This window comes from Asterias amurensis, chromosome 14 (assembly GCF_032118995.1).
Source record: "Asterias amurensis chromosome 14, ASM3211899v1".
Classification (NCBI taxonomy): Eukaryota; Metazoa; Echinodermata; class Asteroidea; order Forcipulatida; family Asteriidae; genus Asterias; species Asterias amurensis.
Genome location: NC_092661.1, coordinates 17,655,939 through 17,677,173, shown reverse-complemented (window position 1 = coordinate 17,677,173; position 21,235 = coordinate 17,655,939). Strand labels below are relative to the sequence as shown.

Here is a 21,235-nt window from a genome sequence, read left to right as displayed (position 1 = left end):
AATTTTGTAATCCCAGATCATGGGCTTTTATTTATCTATCTCTGTAGGATACCATCTGTAACAAAAAAATGATGAGGCTTTAAAATCTGCAAATGTCACTGAGCATAGCAAATTACTAATGGCTAGAAAGAGTCCTGCAAGGATAAACAATTTTGTTTCTCTTTTTTTTATTTCCTGTTTTTTTCTTTTGCAAAACAGAAGAAACAATAACAACAACTCCAGAAAACACGCAATAGGCAAACATGGAGGAAGGACAAACAAAATTAAAAAAACACTGTAAATTAGAGCCTATTATTATAACCAGTTTTGTCTACTCTTCAAATGCTAGTCCTGCATATAACAACACATCCACCTGGAAGGTCTTCAAAACTCATACAATTCTTATATTTTGCTAAACAGGTCACAATTTCATAGAGCTGCTAAGCACAAATTTTGCTTAGCATGAAATTTCTTCATTGATAAAAACAGGATTACCAACCAAATTTCCTGTTTCTTTATTTTCATGTTAATATCCCTGATACTGTTATTTGGTGTTATTTTTATAAATCTTTTTATCCTCTCCATTGTTTGAGGTTTTGAGGGGGAAAAAATGAATATAACTGATTTTTTTTCTGATTTTTTTGCAGCTTGAACCAATCAGAGATGGTTAGACTGTGGGAAGGATGCCAGGGTCATTTTGTCAAGTCCATCGCTAGAAGGGCAGCTTTGCAGATGGCTCTTGCTGTACCATCAAAGGTACTGTAGGTGTACTGTATTAAAAGATACTTTCAAATCCATAGCAACTTCATATTTATGTCCATGCTGCTATATAAAAACAGCAAACTTTACAGGTACACAAAACATAAACCTTGTATTTAAAGGGTCTGGGTACTTTTTGTAGACCAAAAAACACAAAGTCCACAGATTTACATTCAACTTTACACAGTTTGAAGATAATGATCGTAGAAAGCTTCCTTTAAAGTATTACTTGCTGAGGTGCTGTACTTTTGAGAAATTAGTAAAACAATGTCATGAAATAATTTTTGTCTCAGTGATCATGAGACGAAAATTATTTTAGCATGTAAAAACAAATTTTCATGACATTGTTTTACTCATTTCTTAAAAACTACAGCACCTCAGCAATTAATATTTTAAGGTATGCTTTCTACTATCATTATCTTCAAACGGTGTAAGTTTAATGTAAATCGGTGGCCATTGTAATTTGTGTTACAAAAAGTACCCAAATCCTTTAAGCAAATGTAGCTTACATGTAGATTGCAGACTTGCAACTTTCTAATTGCAAAAAGAGAGGAAATGGCCAATCACACTTAACTTTTGTACAGTGTTTTTCATTTTTCTATGGCACTGTTTTGAAAAGAAAAAGAGGAAATCAACTAATCAGCTAAAACGAAAGCTACCTAATGATGTGGGACAACAATGTTTGGCTGAAAACTACTAACCGACGCAGAACCATCCGTCGTCTAAAACAAAAGCTCCCTTATCATGCCGTCCAGCGGAACATTCTAGATCCAGTGGATTGTAGGCATGTACCCATTGTTTGCCCATGGGAATTTTTTTGTAACACCTGCATTAATAATTTGAATGTATTTTGTGTGGCTTGTATTACAGGAGTTGGGTGTTGGTAATATTGAACGTTGCAAAGGATTCACTGAGCATCTTTCTCAGTTGGCTGCCTCACAGAGACGTCAAATCACTGACATCACCCAAGGAATAGTGGATACAAGGTCAGTATTCAAGTGCCTTCTCCTAACATTCACAAAGTGCTTTACTTATCAGAGCCTGATTTCACAGAGCTGCCTAAGCACAAAAAGTGGCTAAGCACTAAATAACTATGCTTACCAGAATATGGTTACCAGCCAAAATATCATGTCACATGTGCAATTTGTGACTGGTATCCCGCTCATTTCTGCTAAGCAGGAAGTTGTTATGTAATATTTTCTGCTTAAGCAGCTCTATGAAACTGGGCACAGGGCTTGGTTTATCTGTAATCAGAAATAGGTTAGCTCCCTGTTATACTAGAGCACTATTACATGTATTCCTAATGGACTTGTTCCTTAAAGGCACTGGACACTATTGGTAATTACTCAAAATAACTGTTAGCATAAAAACTTACTTGGTAAATAGCAACGTAGAGCTGTTGGTAGTATAAAACATTGTGAGAAACGGCTCCCTCTAAAGTATCCTAGTTTTTGAGAATTCCTCACTAAACTATTTTAATTAAAATCGAGACCTCCGCTGGGGTCTCAAATTCAAGGCATCTGAAAGCACACAACTTGTGCGATAAGGGTGTTTTTTCTTCCATTATTCTCTCGCAACTTCGACGACCAATTGAGTGAAACAAAAATACAAGTTTGTTATTTTAGGCATATGTTGAGAAACACCAAGTGAGAAGACTGGTCTTTGACAATTACCGAAGGTTGGCAATGTATACCTTTGGTTTTTGGAACTGTTTTAATCCTGTATACTGTACATACATGTACATGTAAATGTAGATGTACATGTACATGTACACAATCAACCATCTGATCACCAATTTGGACTCTTATTACACCAGCAAACCACTCTTGCATTGTCTACTTTTTTGTTGTTTTAAAATTGCAGAAGTTTCCTGTACCAGTTGCAGCAGCTGAAGCCAACGACCGATTGCCATGGCAACAATCCGTTGATACCCCCTCAACAGAGTACAGCATCATGGGTAACAACGTTGAAGGGACTCGTCGACTACATCAGAGAAACTACTCTCCAATATGGAATGCTCCTGGACGCCTGTCCAGAGAGGAACGGAGAAGCAACGGATGTGTTGTCCCCGTTACCACAGGAACACCTTGCTACGTTAGATACCATCAGGAAGGGGGATTCACAGTGGGTAGAAACAAGAAACAAACTGCAGGTAACTATACGGAGTACCTTGTAAACAGGGCCCAATTTCATGGGTCTGCTTACTGCTGAATTCTGTGCTTACGATCACCGTTCTCCACTTCATGCAAGCGCCGATCATTTGCGCTAGCCGTGTAGGCAGAGAATGCCTAGGAACGGGGAGTACGCACCTAATTTTCCATCGGGAGACCGAATCTCTGGCAGAGAGATTTCCCTGGGACACCGACACATGAGATATGTGAAATGGAAATAAATGATGTTGAATTGAAAAATTTATTTTATTACTTCTTTTTTTTTTTAGGAATGTCAGACTGTCCTAGAGACTATTAGCCAGAAGGTCCTACCAAGAGCCAACCTCATCACTAATCAGGACTTGCAACTTATGTTTTGGTGAGTGATTTAAAGACACAGCAGCCGATTTCACGAAACGCTAGGATTATTCCTAACTCGAGTTAGGACGAGTAACTTGTCCTAATTTAGGTTGGGTTCAATATGTCCTACGTATTTTGATACGGAACTGAACCCGTCCTAAGTCCTAAGATTGATCCTAAGTTAGAAAACGATTGGTGAAATCGACGGCTGGACACCTTTGGTAGTTATCAAAGACCAGTTTTCTCACTTGGTGTGTCTCAACATATGCACAAAATCACAAACCTGTGAAAATTTGAACTCCATTGGTCGTTGAAGTTGCGAGATAATATTATGGAAGAAAAAAAACACCCTTGTGTGCTTTCAGATGCTTGATTTCGAGACCTCAAAATCTAGGTCTGAGGTCTCAAAATCAAATTAAAATATTTTACTGAGAAATTGCTCCTTTCTCAAAAACTACGTTACTTCAGAGTGACTCGTTTTTATGCTAAAAATTATTTGGAATAATTAGTGTCCAGTTCCTTTAACCCTAACCTTCTCAGATCCCTTCAAAATCCTCGTCATGATGCGAAGTGTAAAATGCTTACATGTACCTCTCTCACCATCATGGCCCTGGTTCACTTCCCGGCTCGAGTAGAGTTGTGCGTTGGTTTTCTCCCGTGCCTCCAAAGTTTTCTGTGAACACTCCGATCTTCCTCCCTCTAAAATATCGGTTGGATAGCCAATTATTAGCTTCCAGATTGAGTTGAAGTTGAAAAACTAGTTCCCTAAAACTTGTCAACTTTCCTGACCTCAGGGAGCCAATATCGACTGTTGACCCTCAAACCATATTATAAATATCAAGTAATAATCCACAAGGGAAACTTTAAATGCTGTGGGGTTGAACAAAGAAAAATTGACTAGAGCGGGATTTGAACCAGCGACCTCCAGATTAACGTGCCGGTGCTCTACCAACTGAGCTATCAAGCCCTATGTTGGTGGTCTCCCTAATTTGTCAATATTTGTTTTCATGGGTGCCAGTCAAAACAAAGATTAGGGAAACTGCAAACTTTGGGGTTGATAGCCCAGTTGAGAGAGTGCTGGCACACTAATGCGGAGGTCGATGGTTCAAATTCTGCTCTAGTCAATTTTTTTTTTTTTGACCCCAAGTTACTTTGATTACAGTTCCAATATTTTATATCTTACTGATAATTTTGATGATAAGTTTTGATGTTTTTAGGGAAGTATTACGTGTACACCTTTTTTATCTGTAATTTTGATATTGTTTGTCTTGTATACCCTCTGCATGTGCTTTAGCTTTATAGTCAAAACCTTGACCTTGGTTGGGTTAAATTCTTTGATTGATTGTTTTTAATGAAAAAAAAATGTATGTATATTGCTTGAAGCTTTGCATGGGGTGGATAAATAGGCCGAAAACTATTAATAAATAGTAAACTTACGGGTACAACCATGTTCAAATCTCTTTTTGGGAGTGTTGGCTCTGAGAAGAGCAGGTGTGGTCTCGACGTCTTGAACATATACTCTGCTCGTCTTCAGGAGACAGCTGGACTAGTAGTGGTGGTGGAGCTTAAGTAGCGCTTCAGGGATGCACATTTGGGTGGGAAGGATCCAAGGTGTTCTTGACTAAAGAATGATTAAGTATAAACTTTATCGTGTGAATTGGTTTCTACAGGAGTGATGTTGAACTCCTGGACGAGTCTGTCGAGGAGCTCCAATTAATTTCGGAGATTCTATCGGATGTTGAGCAGCTGTTCAGCCTCCCTCAAGGTGTGGGTAAATCTAGCCTTGCAACCTCGCTGATCTCCGCTAGAGAACGGCTTCTCAAGATGCTGCTGGAGTATGGTCACTGGAAACGCTGGACTGTTTGTTGCATTGAGGAGGATGCAGGTCAGGACGAGATGCAGACAGGTAAGGAATAGACCTTTATCACGCTGTCCTTAACTTGGTCATGCTCCCTGTTTCCATAACAGTGATGAATGCTAACATTCTTTGCGCAAACATGGCACCAGACTATTATTTCTTACAGCCTCAGTTTGGGTACAATGAGTTAGAATGGAGTAAAATCAAGATGGCCACACCGTGATAAAGGTCTATAGAATAAATTAGCATGCAAATTGGTTCTTGGGATGGAAACTTACAGGAAAATATACCTTTAGTTTTTGGAACCGTTCGATTGTATTAGTAAGATATAATTGAACAGAACCCTCAACAGATATACTGTTGACAAGCCGAGTATACTATTTGAAATGTCGAGACCAAACTGAGGAATTGTGTAAGATTGCTGTAGCGCTATCAGTTCTTTTTTCGTGTTTAACTCATCAGGTTCATCTAAGCTCTTGGCAGAATTTGAAAGCAGAAGTGAGTCCCTTCTAGCCAGTATCTTATTAGTTGTTCAGAGCTTGGTGAAGGCGCAAACTAAAGAACGAGACAACATTGATGAGGGTCACCAAGAAGCTGATGACAAGGAAGAAGACCAAGGTAATGACTACAGGTTTAAAGTCCCCCACTCACACAAGTGTGTATACACCTGCAACCGTGAACCTCCTAATGTCCCTCTTTTGTTTGTACTCTAACCTTTTTTGCATCAGCTCCCATTGGTTGTGTACACTGTGTACACACATTTTCCAACTGTGGGCCTTTCCTGAACCATGGACACTATTGCCCTCTTTTGTTATAGGTCCGTTTTAATGTGTACACTATACCTACTCCTCCCCACTCACAATCAGTGTATTATGAGGTGTCGTGGCCGAGCGGATAAGAGCACCGAACTCAAACTCTGGCGTTTCTGTTCAGCGGAGTGTGGGCTCGAGTCCCGGTCATGGCACAAATGAAAAGTTTGATGTGTGCAATGCCCACCAACAATGAAAATGTCTGGTTTAGTCGGGGTGTCGTGGCTGAGCGGGTAAGTGCACGAACTCAAGCTCTGGTGTTTCTGTTCGGCAGAGTGGGGGTTCGAGTCCCAGTCATGAAACAACTGAACAGTTTGTTATGTGCAATGCCCACCCCCAATGAAAGTGTCTGTGTTTCTGTTCAGCAGAGGAACTTCAGCTTTCAGTGTAACGCTACACTGATCCTAAAGCTACAAGTGTCGTTTTACTCAATAGCTGTAACAAAGTTTTGATAACAAAGACATTTTTAATATCATTTTTCTTTCTTTCTTTTTCAGAAGAGTTTTTTGACCTTCAGGAAGGACATCTTGTCAAGCATCTCAGCTCTGCTCTCAGCACGGATGTTGTGACCCTCGACCTTGGTCACATGTCAAAGGTCACGGGGTCGTTGCTTCAAGACCTGAAAGAAACACGTGATCGATGCCAATCAGTCAGAGAAATACGGGTAGGAAATGAAGTTTGATTAATGAGTTTCTTTGCTAAGCAAAATATAAGAAGGATACCGGTCATCATATTGTAAAGTCTATGGCATTTTGGTTGATAGTTTGTCTATTTTAAGCAGGATTTCTTTTTGCTTTGCGAATTGTTGTCCTTTTCAGCTTATTGGAGTTGGGGCCAAGGAAGATAAACCATGCGAGTGTCGTGCATTTTACTGACCACTTTTCTTCCACGTACATTGCTTTAACCCGTGAAGGCAACCAAGACACACAGTTAAGCAGGTCCTGGGCTCGATTTCTCAAAGCAATAAAAATTCATCTCAAGACAAATTGTCAGTATTACCATAGTTATTTGTATTGTCACAACCACACTGAACTCATTCTCACTGCGTTCTGAAAAATGTAGTCTCGGTGCAAGACGTTGTTGTTCACACTATCACTATATCGCTATTCCCTTGCTCGCTCCCTCCTCGCCGCGCACATTACTGTCGCCTTGCACAAAGACTACATTGTTCAGAACGTACATGTAGTGAGAACGAGTTCAGTGTGATGGTGTTATAACTATCCCCCGCTCGCTCCCTCCTCGCCGCGCACATTATTGCCGCCTTGCACAAAGACTACATTGTTCAGAACGTACATGTAGTGAGAACGAGTTCAGTGTGATGGTGGTATAACTATCCCCCGCTCGCTCCCTCCTCGCGGCGCACATTACTATCGCCTTGCACCAAGACTACATTCTTTCAGAACGTAGTGAGAATGAGTTTGGTGTGATGGGGGTATAACTAAGCAACTAGTATTGATTTGCCGTTAACATGGTTAAGATCAATCTTAGCTCTTTGTGAAATCGGACCCTGGTCCAAATGTTGGAACTCAGTAAGTGCAAGAATGATATTTCAATCCTTTGTGTGATGTTCTTTTTTTTCCCCAGGAATTCAACAGCTGTGTTATGCTCATCCTAAGGCTGGTACCTGTACTTCATCAGTACTTAGGCCTGGTATCATTCACTCTGAACCAGTCTGTTGCATGTCATCGCACGACGTGTAAATTGCTGTCCGTACTGCTAGGGATTTTCACCGAACTTGCTGGAAAGGTAACGGAGAAAGTTAATGACTTGCATTTGAAATTTTCTAAACCCATCATATACAACCAATTATTAGGGGTCTAACAACTTTTGGCTGATCCTCTTTAGTACATGTTCTCTATATTTTTGTAAATGCTTTTGGAGAGAAGAGACATTGAGAAAAATGGATATTTATGATATTAGTATTAGGTTATCTGCACATGAACCATGATTATGTCTACCTGCATGTTATGGCTATGTCACACGAGGCAACTTACAGACAACCAGTTTCAAGAAGAAACGCCATTCACATTTCAATGTTCACCTACTTGTCTTGTGGAGCGTAAGACAATGTTTAAAAAATGTTTAAAATCGTGTGTTACCAAAGTAGTCCGAAAATATTGTTGGAGGTCCCAAGCCACTGTTATCTCCATGTCCACCTTTTTGTGAAACCCACGTGCATTTTCAAGTTAGTTTGTTTTCTTTTGTGCACATTCCTCAGGGTTTTTGTTTACCAGCGGAGTTCTCCGATGAGTTGGGCGGAGAGGGTGCAACGGACTTCCAAGACATCGAAGAAGGAGGTATCGGGGAAGGCGAGGGCATGAAGGATGTGAGCGATCAGATTGAGAACGAGGACCAGGTAAGAAGGCAGATTCTCTCATCTGCTGATTGTTTTTTTGGAACCCTAGATGAGTCATTTCATGGGCCGAGATGAGTCATCTCATGGTCCTAGACGAGTCATCTCTTGGTCCTAGATGAGTCACCTCTTGTTCCTAGATGAGTCACCTCTTGGTCCTAGATGAGTCACCTCTTGGTCCTAGATCAGTCATCTCTTGGTCCTAGATGAGTCACCTCTTGTTCCTAGATGAGTCACCTCTTGGTCCTAGATGAGTCACCTCTTGGTCCTGAATCAGTCATCTCTTGGTCCTAGATGAGTCATCTCTTGGTACTAGATCAGTCATCTCTTGGTACTAGATCAGTCACCTCTTGGTCCTAGATAAGTCACCTCTTGGTCCTAGATGAGTCACCTCTTGGTCCTAGATGAGTCATCTCATGGTCCTAGATGACTCACCTCTTGGTCCTAGATGAGTCACCTCTTGGTCCTAGATCAGTCATCTCTTGGTCCTAGATGAGTCACCTCTTGGTACTTGAGTCACTTTTGATTATAAGAGTAATGCTTTCCATTCACCACAGATCCAAGATACAAAGAAGCAAGGGGAGAAGGAAGAGGAGGAAGATTTCTCCAACCAGCCGGATTTGAAGGACGAGGAACATGGTATTGAGATGTCGGATGACTTCCAAGGAAAACTACACGATGGAGAACCTCAGGGTAAGAGAATAAGATTCTGACCTCCAAGACATCTTGTAAGATTTTTTTTTTTTTAATCATGGGCAAGTGCATTTGGCTAGAAGGCGGGAACAGGGACAGGATAAGCTGGGCTTAGCTTGATGATGTGTGACAGCTGGAGCACGATAAGTGCACTCAAAGGCTTTATGCACCATCTGAAGTACGCAGCAATGTTAAGTGTCTTTCTTAAGGACACAAGTTTCACAGCCAAGACTCGAACCCTTACTCTGCTGAGCAAAAACACCAGAGATTAACTCTGGTGCTCTTATCTGCTAGGCCAGGACACTTCATTGATTCCATTTGATTTTGATTGGAATACTTTTGTTTTGTAGACGGGGAAGAGTCTGATGAAGATAAGGATGCAGAGCACGAGATGGAGAAGCAGATGGGTGACGTAGACCAGCCTGGAGCAGACATGCTGGATGAAAGGATGTGGGGAGACGAGGAGGACGAAGAGGAGGGGAAAGATGGGGAAGAAGAGAAGAAGAAGAAAGAGGAGTTTGGGGAAGGCAAAGGAGAAGAGTCAAGGACTGATATGGTGGCTAAAGATGACAATCAAGGTATTAAGAGATTCTTTTTGTTGTTATTGCTCATTATTAATGTTTTATTGTCACATGTAAAATTTATACAGTGGATTGCATTTTGGTTTTGCGTGTCTAAAAACCTGTTTTTACTAAAATACACACTAAAAATTACCATTATGTACAAACATCAAAATTTATAAACATTTATGAAAAGTATTACAATATGCAGGCGAAGTTACCTGTTCATGTTTGTCGTGTTGTCATTTAGCCTTCGAGAAAGACTTTAGCTGTTCATGTTTGTTGTGTTGTCATTTAGTCTTCGAGAAAGTCTCTGCTAGGGTTGAAACACCTGGCCTTTATTAACTATTCTTTTGCATTTATACCAACAGTCTTTTTGGTTGGTAAGTTGTTTGTGACACTTAATTCTATTTTCTGCGATATTCATCTGATTAGAGCTTGGTTCATGCCTCCTGCGAATGGGAATGGTATACAGATTTTGACGTCACAAACTTGCAACAGATAATTGCGAAACTAGAGATGTAGGCAACTTCTGCGGCACATTCACAGCGAAAACAGCCCGTGACGTCAAAATTGGCTTTGCATTCACATTCACATTTCAGGTATGAACATTGCGGACATTACAGTTAGGAAGTATAAACCGCGCTTTGGTCACTTTTATGTTATTATTTTTATAATTACATGTACTATATACTTCTGGGTAATAAAACCAAGGATGCCTCAGAAGTGAACTTAATCATTGTTTATCACTTGGATTTGGTAAATTGGAGGCAAGTCCGAGATTCCAGCATAACTGCGTCCGACCTACGGCCAATCAAAATACACATTAGAACTGAGATTCGTGGACCATAATCTCATATCAAAGGAGCAAGTTTCTAAAACGGACACTTTAAGATTAATTTTCCTGACCATTATGGACAATTTCTTGACTTCAGGAGCTGCAGATGACAAAGGAGATGATGAAAAAGAAGGCAAAGAAGGTGAAGAGGAACCGGGGGAGAACAATGACGACCAGAAACCCAACAACTTAGAACCAAAAGATGAGGTAAGCAAATCTCAAATCAGTCTAACTGGGCATTGTTCATGATAAAGTGAATTGAGGTAAGGAAGTCTCAAGTCAAATTCAGAAATCTCTAATCGAAATCTCAAAATATAAAACAAGAACTACGCACAATCCAGCAGGCACATTTACGTTAAGGGCTTATGGTGCATACACATTTCCCTTTGTAAGATTTAAATTTAGAAATTATCTATTCAAAGTCACAATGCAGATATAAGACGTAAGACACCTGTTTTTTTTCCCACCAAAATATAACTAGGCCACTATAAATTAAAGGCAGTGGACACTTTTGGTAATTACTCAAAATAATGATTGGCATAAAACCTTTCTTGGTGATGAGTAATGGGGAGAGGTTGATGGTATAACAAATTGTGAGAGACAGCTCCCTCTGAAGTGCCAAAGTTTTCGAGAAAGAAGTAATTTTCCACGAATTTGATTTTGAGACCTCAGATTTAGAACTTGAGGTCTCGAAATCAACCATCTAAACGCACACAACTTCGTGTGACACGAAGGGTTATTTTTCTTTCATTATTATCTCGCAACTTCGATGACCGATTGAGCTCAAATTTTCACAGGTTTGTCATTATATGCATATGTTGAGATACACCAACTGTGAAGGCTAGTCTTTGACATTTACCAATAGTGTCCACTGCCTTTAATTATACATGCTTACAGAAACAATTTGTCAAACTGTTTTCCCCTATAGGGTGAATATAATGATGATGAGGTCGACCCTCGTAAAGCCAACGAGCCTCCTGAAGCTCCAGTACCCGATGATCTTGACATCCCTGATGATCTTAACTTGGATGGCGGGAAAATGGACGAAGACAATCAAGATGGGGAGAACCAAGGTTAGAAGAAGTTACATTTTATCAATGATGTCATTATTTCAAAGATTTATATTGAAATATTTATATCTCAAGAACCATTATGCTACATCTTAATGTATACTACATACATGATCTTTTCTTGCACAGGGTGTTACCCCATTTGACCTTTACTTAAATTCCTCAAATTCCAATAAACAATAGCAAGATAGCAACTTCCAAGAAGTCTAGCATAATAATTCACAAAGGATGAAAGAAAATCATTCTGTTTGATCTTTTTAATTTTTTTAGATGAAACAAATCCATTTGACATTGAGACGAAGCTACCAGACGAAAAAGAGCACCAAGATGAAATGGGAGAGCAGAATGACGACGAGGGAGAAGCTGGAAACCAGGAGGATGGTGACCAGGATGAGGCCAGGAAGGAGAAGGAAGAAGAAGACGTCGGCGGAGATGGTGGAGAGGAAGAGAAGAGTAGAGAGGAGGAGGATGCAGGTGGCATGGAGCAGGAAGATGGAGACGATGAGGAAAATGATGGGGAAGAGCAAGGAGGAGGGGTTGGGCTGGAGCCTCAGGTTGGTTGCAAAGATTTGCCAAGATGCAAAGATGTGTGAAGTTTCAGATCAATGACGTCATTAGGGATAACATGACGTGGCAATAAAGGTGCCCTATTTGAAGTCGTATAACTCCCAAAGTAATGATGTGATCGAATTGAAACTTTGTAGGTTGTTAGATATTGGCAAGTTCTTGTAAATTGTGAAATGACGTCATGATGATTTCATCACATGATTTTTTATGATTTTTTAAACGTTGCACCTTAAAGTCATAAATTGCTAACTGAACTTGGTATAATCTAAATAATTTTTTTAAAATAGGTTGGATATTTCATGACTGGGTTGAATACAAAAAGAATTTCAAATTTTGTTGAGTATATAGATAATGTCATTAACGAAATAGCTATGCATTTGTGCACAAATGCAACTATGTCTAGTTATTGTTATTATCATAATTACTATTAAAGGCAGTGGACACTATTGGTAATTACCCAAAATAATTATTAGCATAAACCCTTATTTGGTAACGAGTAATGGGGAGAGGTTGATGGTGTAAAACATTGTGAGAAACGGCTCCCTCTGAAGTAACGTAGTTTTTGAGAAAGAAGTAATTTCCCACGAATTTGATTTCGAGACCTCAAGTTTAGAATTTGAGAAAGCACACAACTTCGTGTGACAATGGTATTTTTTCTTTCATTATTATCTCGCAACTTTGCGACCAATTAATCTCAAGTTTTCACTAGTTCGTTATTTTATGCATATGTTGAGATACACCAAGTGTGAAGGCTGATCTTTGACAATAACCAATAGTGTCCAGTGTCTTTAAATGATACGTTATGTTGAATACAGGATGAAGATGGAGACGAGCCTATACCAGAGGAAACCAACGCAGACTATAAACCTGACCTGGCACATCACCCTCAGGCAATGCCAGAACCCGCTGAGAATTACGGCAAGTCACAAGAGAAGACAGAAACTATGCAAGAGCAATCAATCCAGGAGGATGCCGGCAAATCTGAGGAGGAGAAAAACAAGGAGGTATGAGACTCCTTATGTGTTCTTTGTTTCAAAAATGTATCTGTACCTTATTTATTTTCCTGCACAAACTTTATAGACCCCTTTGAATGTGATGTCACACGTTAAAAGAGCGCCCTCACTGGGGTCAAAAAGCGCCCTCGCCGGGGCCAAAGGAGGCACATGATGGGACGCTAGCTGTTCTTTGTGCAGCAAAACATGCGCGTGACCGTTGCGTTCCTGTTGCGTTTCGAGTAATGCATGAGGGTCTATTGTCTTGTGGTAAATACTTGATCTAGAAAGTGAATGGGGGGGGGGGGATCAACCGCCACCTGTAATTTTTGCGATGGTTTTATTTCTCGTTGGAGTGAAAAAGCAATGAGTTCGAAGTGGTCCCAGCTCAGACTCAGCCTCCATCAATCTTTGGGTATCTTAAGCCAGTCATAAAATAATGTCCAATATTACTGTCCAACATTAGATGTAATGTCCAATATTACTGTCCAATATTAGATGTAATGTCCAATATTACTGTCCAATATTACGGTCCGGTCTGATCCTTGTGACTCTTAATTTTTTCTGCAAGCTGACAAAATACATTAAGATGATTCTAAATGATGCTTTAACAGAAAGAGAACGTAGGCAGTGCAGAATCGTCTCTTCAAGAAGGCCACGAGGGCGCCGTTCCGTCCAAGACCATCCCTCGTGAGAACAAGTCCGAGCAACGGCAAAATTACAAGAGGCAGCCGGGGCAGTCTGATGCCGATCGCAGCTTGGGCTCAGCTGATGAGAAGGTACACAAACGACTAAGGACAACAGAAACACCGGACGACCAACAAGAGAAGCAGGCAGAACAGGTGAGAAATATAACCCTAGTATACTTTTAAGACTTGTTATCATCGTTAAGCCCGGTTCATACTTCCAGCGAATGCAATACGAATGTTGACGTCACAAATTCGCGACAAATAATTCGCAGCGGTTCAACTTTGGGCAACTCACTTGCGAATATCGCTGCGAAGGGAGGGTTGTGACGTCAAATTTACATCAAATTCGCTTCGCATTCGCATTCACAGGAAGTATGAACCGGGCTTTACTCATACACCCATGGAGAAATAAACTTCATGTTCCAAAGATAAACTTGAACTAGCAAACAAATATTTTGTTTTAACTTTACACTTCTGTGGGTGTACATGTAGGTTGTGCGATGGTTGCTAAGCGGCAAATAGTATTGACTTTCTTGTATTTCAGATCTTGTCTTTGTACCACAAAATTCAAATCTCTTCTCAAAAGTTATCTTATAATAATAAATAAATAATAAAACTTATCCTATGTCACAGGTTTTCAATGACCATTTTTGTTTAGTCTGTTTTCCTTTTGTTTTGTTTTTAGTTTAAGTGCGCCTTGAATACCCAGCAGGGTGGATATGTGTGAATTACAAGTCTTTATTATTATTATGATTTTTATTTATTCTCAAAACGTATCTTATGTCACAGGTTTTCAAGGACTTCTTTTGTGTCTGTTTTTCTTTGATCTGTTTTTACTGCGCCTTGAACACCCAGTAGGGTGGATATGTGGGCATTACAAGTCGTCTTATTATTCTGAAGACGATCTTAGCAAACTGATCAAAACGTTGAGTCGTTAACCACCGGTGCATTCCAGAACCAACTCTACACAAAAGGCTATTTATTCTTACTATTATTGTTATTATTATTATTATTATTTGCTGTTAAGGATCCAAATGATGAGCAAGTTGAGAAGGACGAGACCTCTGACCTCTATGAGCACATCAAGGATGCGACGTCTCGCTACGACACCCAGATGATGGATGCTGCCTCAGAAGATCAGCTGATGGAGGAGCAACCGATCCCCAATCAGGAGGACGAAGATGCGGTTGCCATGGAAACAGATGAGGAGGTTGTGCCACTAGATGAGGATGGAAAGGAGAAGGATGTAAGTGCCAACTTTTATGGAAGACAAAGTAACTAGACAAGCACATGAAATTGTTATCCCTTTTAGCCTTACGAATAGTCTTTAGGAAGTTTCTTTTGAGGAAAGCAAGAATTATGTGCTTAGCATAAAGGGTGACCGTGTTGGAGGCAAGGATAATGCAAGACTATGCAAACATTTTGAGACCATTTTGCTCCCATGTCAATGCTCTAACACATGAAGGGAACAAACTGACGCACTTTAACGTGGTCAAATAATGTTCAAATAAGCATGTAAGTTTGCCTGTAAATTTTCATTTTCTCAGGTTAATATTTATTTGGTTTATGTAACAATTCATTTTATTGTCTATTGCTTTTAAATTTTTTAATGATCCTGTTGTATAAATATTTTAAATTTTATTTATTGAAAAATCTGTGTTTTTAATTCAGCCTGCCGGCTCCGACAAGCAGACTTTAATAAACCAGTAGTAATAATAATAACAATAAAAGATGAATGACTAGGCAGCATCATAAGGAATCACAGATTGGTAACCTCCATAATAATTTTGTGTGATTGCCTCTGATTAAATCTTGTTACAAACGTCAGCGCTGTAAACATTGTTTTATTATTATTTTAAAGGAGTCTGGAAAAAATGAGAGTGTACCAGGGAGTAAGATCAAGGCTGGAGAACGAAGAGCAAAGGAAGAGGAATCGGACGAACCAAACCCAGATGTAACACAGGGAGAAGAGGCAGTAGATGGAACAGCTAGTGGAGGTAAGCTCTCTCCATAGTCGCCAGGAACCAAATTCTGAATTAAGTTTAGAAAAGTTCAACATCTGAAACAGTTAAAGGCAGTGGACAATTTGGTAATTACTCACAATAATTATTAGCACAAACCTTACTTGGTAAAGAGTAATGGGGAGAGGTTGATGGTATAAAACATTGTGAAAAACGGCTCCCTCTGAGGTGGAGTAGTTTTTGAGAAAGAATTAACATTCCACGAATTTGATTTCGAGACCTCAGATTTAGAATTTGAGGTCTCGAAATCAAGCATCTGAAAGCACACAACTTCGTGTGACAAGGGTGTTTTTTCTTTCATTATTATCTCGCAACTTCGATGACCGATTGAGCTAAAATGTTCACAGGTTTGTTATTTTATGCAAATGTTGAGATACAGCAAGTGATAAGACTGGTCTTTGACAATTACCAATAGTGTCCAGTGTCTTTAAGAGCGACTGGACTCGCTAGAAAGTCAAAAGATCGACTGTTGCAGTCGTTCGGAATGACTCTGGAGCGCCTTGGTTTCAGACGTCGACCTTGTCATGAGCCGAGCCAATGCAAATGCAATGTTAAGTTCTTCAGTCTGAAACCAAAATTTATTTGGGTCGGCCAAGAGTCGCTCCTAATCTTTGTTCGTTGCGACTCTGACATGCCTGTCTGAAACGGGTGTAACCTGTCTTGTGTGAATTCCATGCTTGTGTACAAACATACGTCAAAGTGTGAGTTTTTGTACAACGCTTTACATATTTAGTGCTGATTTTGTTATCAATGCTTGTAGAAACAACTTGCAGAGAGCTTAACCACAAGCAGAATGTAATAGGGCCAAGTCTAGTTCACCGGACTTAAGTTCTAGTGTTGTCTGGCTTCGAATCCCAATCATGGCAAGTGTATACTTCAGCAAGGCATTTAACAGTAAATGCTCATTTATACTTTGGTTGGGCCTTAGAAGCCATACATTGTATACTCTGTTGTGTAACTAAGTAAAAAGAACCAAGAAATACTCATCATGAAAGAGAAGGGGCTTGCCTCAGTCTCTCTAGAATGGTTTGGTTACTCCGCGGTAGTAGAATATAAAGCAAGACAGTTCTCTGAAGAACCAAATCTACCTGGCAAGTAGACAAACACATGGTGTTACCGCAAACCAAATACATATTGATACCTCACCATGCAATGCTTTAAATCCCATGTAACATGCAAATAAAGTATCACTTTGACATTTTCTAACAGATGTGAGTGACATCAGTAAGATGCAGGGTTCAACCATTCACACAACCTTTGACCTGCTATCCCATGATGCAACACCGCAGTCATTTATGAACATGGAGGAGTTGGAAGCATTACGCCTGGAGATGGAACAGCAACTGAGCATGCTCAGTCAGAAACAGGGAACGGCTGAGGAGGTAAACCAAGTTTAGCAATTGATTTCAGGCTTGTGACTTTTAATTCCCCGTTTTATTACTTCTATTTTCATTTCTTTTTTGGTGACTCAACCCTTATTTCTCGATCGTGGCATAAATTTTTTGTCTAAACAGTACACATTACTTGCACACAGAGAAATAGAACCGGGCATGAGGCTGGGCATCTTGAAGAACATGCTGTGATTTTTGTACTCCAGTTTTCCTCCCTCAGGAAAAACCAAACATTTTCGATCTCTGGCTCATATCTGGGTTGATGTGGCTGGCTTGCGTGCCTGCAGCCTGGAATGCATTGTTGCCACATCCTTCACAATTCTGCTTTCAGCAGCAAGTGATATCGAAGTCTTATATAGCGCACGTACCTACCAAACAAGGTACTGAAGGCGCTGAGTATATACAAACTGACAGAAAGATAGGTTATTGCAGTGATGAATTCTGAGACCCAATTATGTAGCACCTTATACATGTAAGGGTTTTACAAGGTGGGATGATAAAGCGTCCCAAATTATTATAATTGCTATGATATTATAAATCTACATTCTTCTGCTTTCAAAATCAGATATCTAACCCCACTAAATAACTGAGCAGATGTTTTCTGCTTATACAACATAGTGCTTAGCAGAATTTCTATTTCATAAACTAGTGCGTAAAAGACATGCCAACTTGTGTATGGTTCTGTTTAGTACAGACAAATACAATTTGGATATGGGGATATACATGCCTGATTGGGTATTACAAGTCGCCCAATAAACATCATTGACCACCATCTTTGATGAAACGAGTGAAAGGCTATTATTGGTTGAGAGTTGTGTGCAGCATGTACACACATGCAATTTTCCACTGTTTATCATCAAATATAGCGGTTGATGACGCTATGTCCGTTCGATCTATTGACAAACCCTTGGTAGTGTCATGGCCTAGCGGTTAAGAGCACCAAACTCAACTCTGGTGTTTCTGTTCAGCAGAGTGTGGGTTCAAGTCCCAGTCGTGGGGCGCAAAGCTGTTGGTTCCGTGTGTTGTGTAAGAACCCAGTGCACTTATCAAAAAAGAGAATGGGTTCGCCTCGGTGTTCCTGGCTGGATTGGCAGCGTGTTGCACCACAGCACCTTGTAAACCATTACATGCTGCTATAAAGGAATAGGTATCATGCTTTAAAAACATGACTCCACATACCAGGCAGGACAAAATACTTAGCACTTTGATTTGGTCATAGGGATGTGATAAAGCGCTTTATAAGAACCTCGTATTACTATTATTATGATGTTTGTTATTTGACTGAAAGGAGAGAGAAGCTCAGGAGACGTGGCATCGGTACGAGTCGTTGACATCAGGTCTAGCCAGGGATCTTTGCGAACAGCTCAGGCTGGTCTTGGAGCCCACAAGAGCCTCCAAACTAAGGTAGGTCCTCATTCACAGTAATTACCAATAGTGTCCAGTGCCTTTAACGACCCTTAATCATTGATCAGGTAGAAGACAGTTATTAATTATTATTATTATTTTTTTAAATTTTCTTACCAAGGGGTGATTTCCGAACAGGTAAACGCATCAATATGCGTAAAGTGATCCCGTACATTGCAAGTGGTTTCCGCAAAGATAAGATTTGGTTGAGACGAACTAAACCAAGTAAGAGGCAGTACCAGATCCTTCTTGCCGTGGATGACTCGTCCAGTATGGCCGACAACCGTTCCAGACAGGTAAAGAGAAAATCTCATGTCCTCTGAATCATCATTGTCATCATTTTGGCTGTGTTTATCCAGTGTATATAGGATGAAGCCCTCCTCATGTTATAAATGCCATTCATTTCTATTTCTTGCAGTTCTGGTCCATGTTGATCCTTCATAAACCAGGATGTCATCTCTCCATCTTCTCTGTCTACCTGTTTTTCCTTTTCCCTGTCCTTGGTTGCCAATCCATTATTCTTGTTGTCCATCTGGGTCCAATTTCATAGAGCTTCAACCAGGCAACAGATATGTTAACCAGACAATAGATACATGTACATGTATACACTAGCAACATTACTTCAGCTCTGCGTTCAATACACCATTCTGTCACCTCACTTTAGAACTGCCTGCCACCTGAAATTACCTCGTCCACATCCATTGCTTCCTTCAAAACCCTCTTGAAGACCCACTTGTTTTTTAAGTGATTGTTCTGCCTTCCAGGTTTTGGTTTCTGTTTGGTTTAAGTTTAAGTGTACTTAATTGTAATTTGTTTGCTTAGAACTGCTACTGGCTGGTCCAGGTTTTGGGGATGGTTCATTTTTTTAATAATTGATTTGCTGTTTTTTAATTTCCTAGACTTGTTGATTAATTACTCAGATTAGTGTTTTTTAGCCCTTGCTTTTTAAACTGTTTATCTGTGAAGCGCCTTGAGCATCTTTTAGGCAGACTTTGGCGCTATAAAAGTTTTCGTTATTATTATTTGTCATGTTTGTTGTATTGAACGTTTGCCAACAAAATGTCTTGATTTCTTCTTCACGCAGCTTGCTTTTGAGTCTTTAGCAGTGATCAGCAATGCATTGACATGGTTAGAGGCAGGAGAGCTGGCAGTTTGCAGGTAACGACATTACACTATAGCTTTGACTCACTTGGGATATTTTCCGGACTCAGAATTTTGTTCCCAAATATATTCTCAAACTGTCTTTGAAAATGGTAAACTTGCTTGATACTAATCATGTGACTTATTGCAACTATCTCGATAGTCTGAGGAATTCAAATTTAAGTGGTAAGTTGTGATCAAGTTAGTCATTGTACCAGACAATATTCAAATCGCACAGGCAAATGGCTTATTGGACATAGAAGGATTTGGGAATGTTCGGTTTTTAATGATTAACTGTGACTTTTGATTTCAAGTTTTGGTGAATCTGTGCAGCTTCTCCATCCATTCCACGAGCAGTTCACGGATCAGTCAGGAGCCAAGATACTCCGACAATTTACTTTCTCTCAGACTAAGACCAAGATTGGACAGGTAAGCCCACTATCCTCTTTGGAGGGAATCTGTGAAACAGACAGGGCCCAATTTCATAGAGCTGCTAAGCACACAAATTTGCTAAGCATGAATTTTTTTCCTTGATAACAACAGGTTTACCAACCAATATTTGATTTGTTGCATATTGCTTGTTACATGGTACTCAGCTGTTGTTTGCTTGTCCAGAAAATCTTGTGTAAATATGGTTGGTAATCCTGTTTTCATCAAGACCGAAATTTCATGCTAAGCAAATTTTTGTGCTTAGCAGCTCTATGAAATTGGGCCCAGATCACTCTCTCTCCTTGCAATATTATATTCTGTAATCAGGCATGCAACTTTTCAGCTGATCGGCTGATTTCCTCTTTAAAAAAATGAAGATAAACTCCTGTAATAACGCCTAAGACTGCAGACTAGGTCTTTTTAAACCAAAGATACATAAATGTTAATATTGGGCTTCATGCTCGCAAGTTTTCAAGCTTGCATGCTTTTTCACTTTGTCCTCAGAGTTCAGGTATTTTTCTCAACAGCCTATCACATCCCTGTTCTCAATACATTTGCCATAAAAAACTGAAGTTAAGTGTGATTGGCCATTTCCTCTTTTTTGCAATTAGAAACTTGCATGTCTGTGTAATGGTGTCATGGCCGAGTGGTTAAGAGCATCAAATTCAAGTTCTGGTTGTTAGATCACCGGAGTGTGGGTTCGAATCCCGGTCGTGACGCTTGTGTCCTTGAGCAAGATACTTTACTATAAGTGCTTCCCTCTTCACCCAGGGGTTTAAATGGGTACCTGCGAGGACAAAGAATCAGTGCTTACATCAAGCGTATTTCACAAGTAAGCAGGACAATTTTTGCTTGCGGGCATGCATGCCACGTTACTAGGGAATGTTATCTTAAACAGCTAGCACAGAAAATCGGTGCTTGCACAGTAAGCCTAGAATAGTGATCGTAAGAACCAAGTTCAGCTGTAAGTAGGGCCCAATTTCATAGAGTTGCTTAAGCACAAAAAGTAGTTAAGTACACCAAATTTATGCTTACCATAACAAAAGTTACCAGCCAAATTACCTTGTCAAGTATAGAATTTGTGACTGGTGTTCTGCTCATTTGTGCTAAGCGAAATTTGTAAGCAATTTCTGCTGCTTAAAGATGCTCTGTCAGATTTTTGGCCCCAAACAT

The 21,235-nt window shown here is 39.9% G+C and overlaps 1 protein-coding gene across 1 annotated transcript in view; it reads left to right on the top strand.

The window, feature by feature from the left end:
- The window catches only part of LOC139946795 (midasin-like), a 96,196-nt gene that overhangs the window by 71,216 nt on the left and 3,745 nt on the right, over positions 1-21,235 (top strand). The window contains exons 72-94 of the mRNA XM_071944495.1: positions 627-735; positions 1,609-1,724; positions 2,602-2,890; positions 3,179-3,267; positions 4,919-5,154; positions 5,569-5,724; positions 6,413-6,579; positions 7,500-7,661; positions 8,134-8,271; positions 8,826-8,961; positions 9,312-9,539; positions 10,457-10,566; positions 11,288-11,432; positions 11,700-11,983; positions 12,812-13,000; positions 13,603-13,830; positions 14,705-14,923; positions 15,539-15,674; positions 16,908-17,080; positions 18,378-18,493; positions 18,615-18,789; positions 19,578-19,651; positions 19,948-20,062. Coding sequence (XP_071800596.1) covers positions 627-735; positions 1,609-1,724; positions 2,602-2,890; positions 3,179-3,267; positions 4,919-5,154; positions 5,569-5,724; positions 6,413-6,579; positions 7,500-7,661; positions 8,134-8,271; positions 8,826-8,961; positions 9,312-9,539; positions 10,457-10,566; positions 11,288-11,432; positions 11,700-11,983; positions 12,812-13,000; positions 13,603-13,830; positions 14,705-14,923; positions 15,539-15,674; positions 16,908-17,080; positions 18,378-18,493; positions 18,615-18,789; positions 19,578-19,651; positions 19,948-20,062 — 3,790 coding nt within the window. The remainder of the gene's footprint in view (positions 1-626; positions 736-1,608; positions 1,725-2,601; positions 2,891-3,178; positions 3,268-4,918; positions 5,155-5,568; positions 5,725-6,412; positions 6,580-7,499; positions 7,662-8,133; positions 8,272-8,825; positions 8,962-9,311; positions 9,540-10,456; positions 10,567-11,287; positions 11,433-11,699; positions 11,984-12,811; positions 13,001-13,602; positions 13,831-14,704; positions 14,924-15,538; positions 15,675-16,907; positions 17,081-18,377; positions 18,494-18,614; positions 18,790-19,577; positions 19,652-19,947; positions 20,063-21,235) is intronic.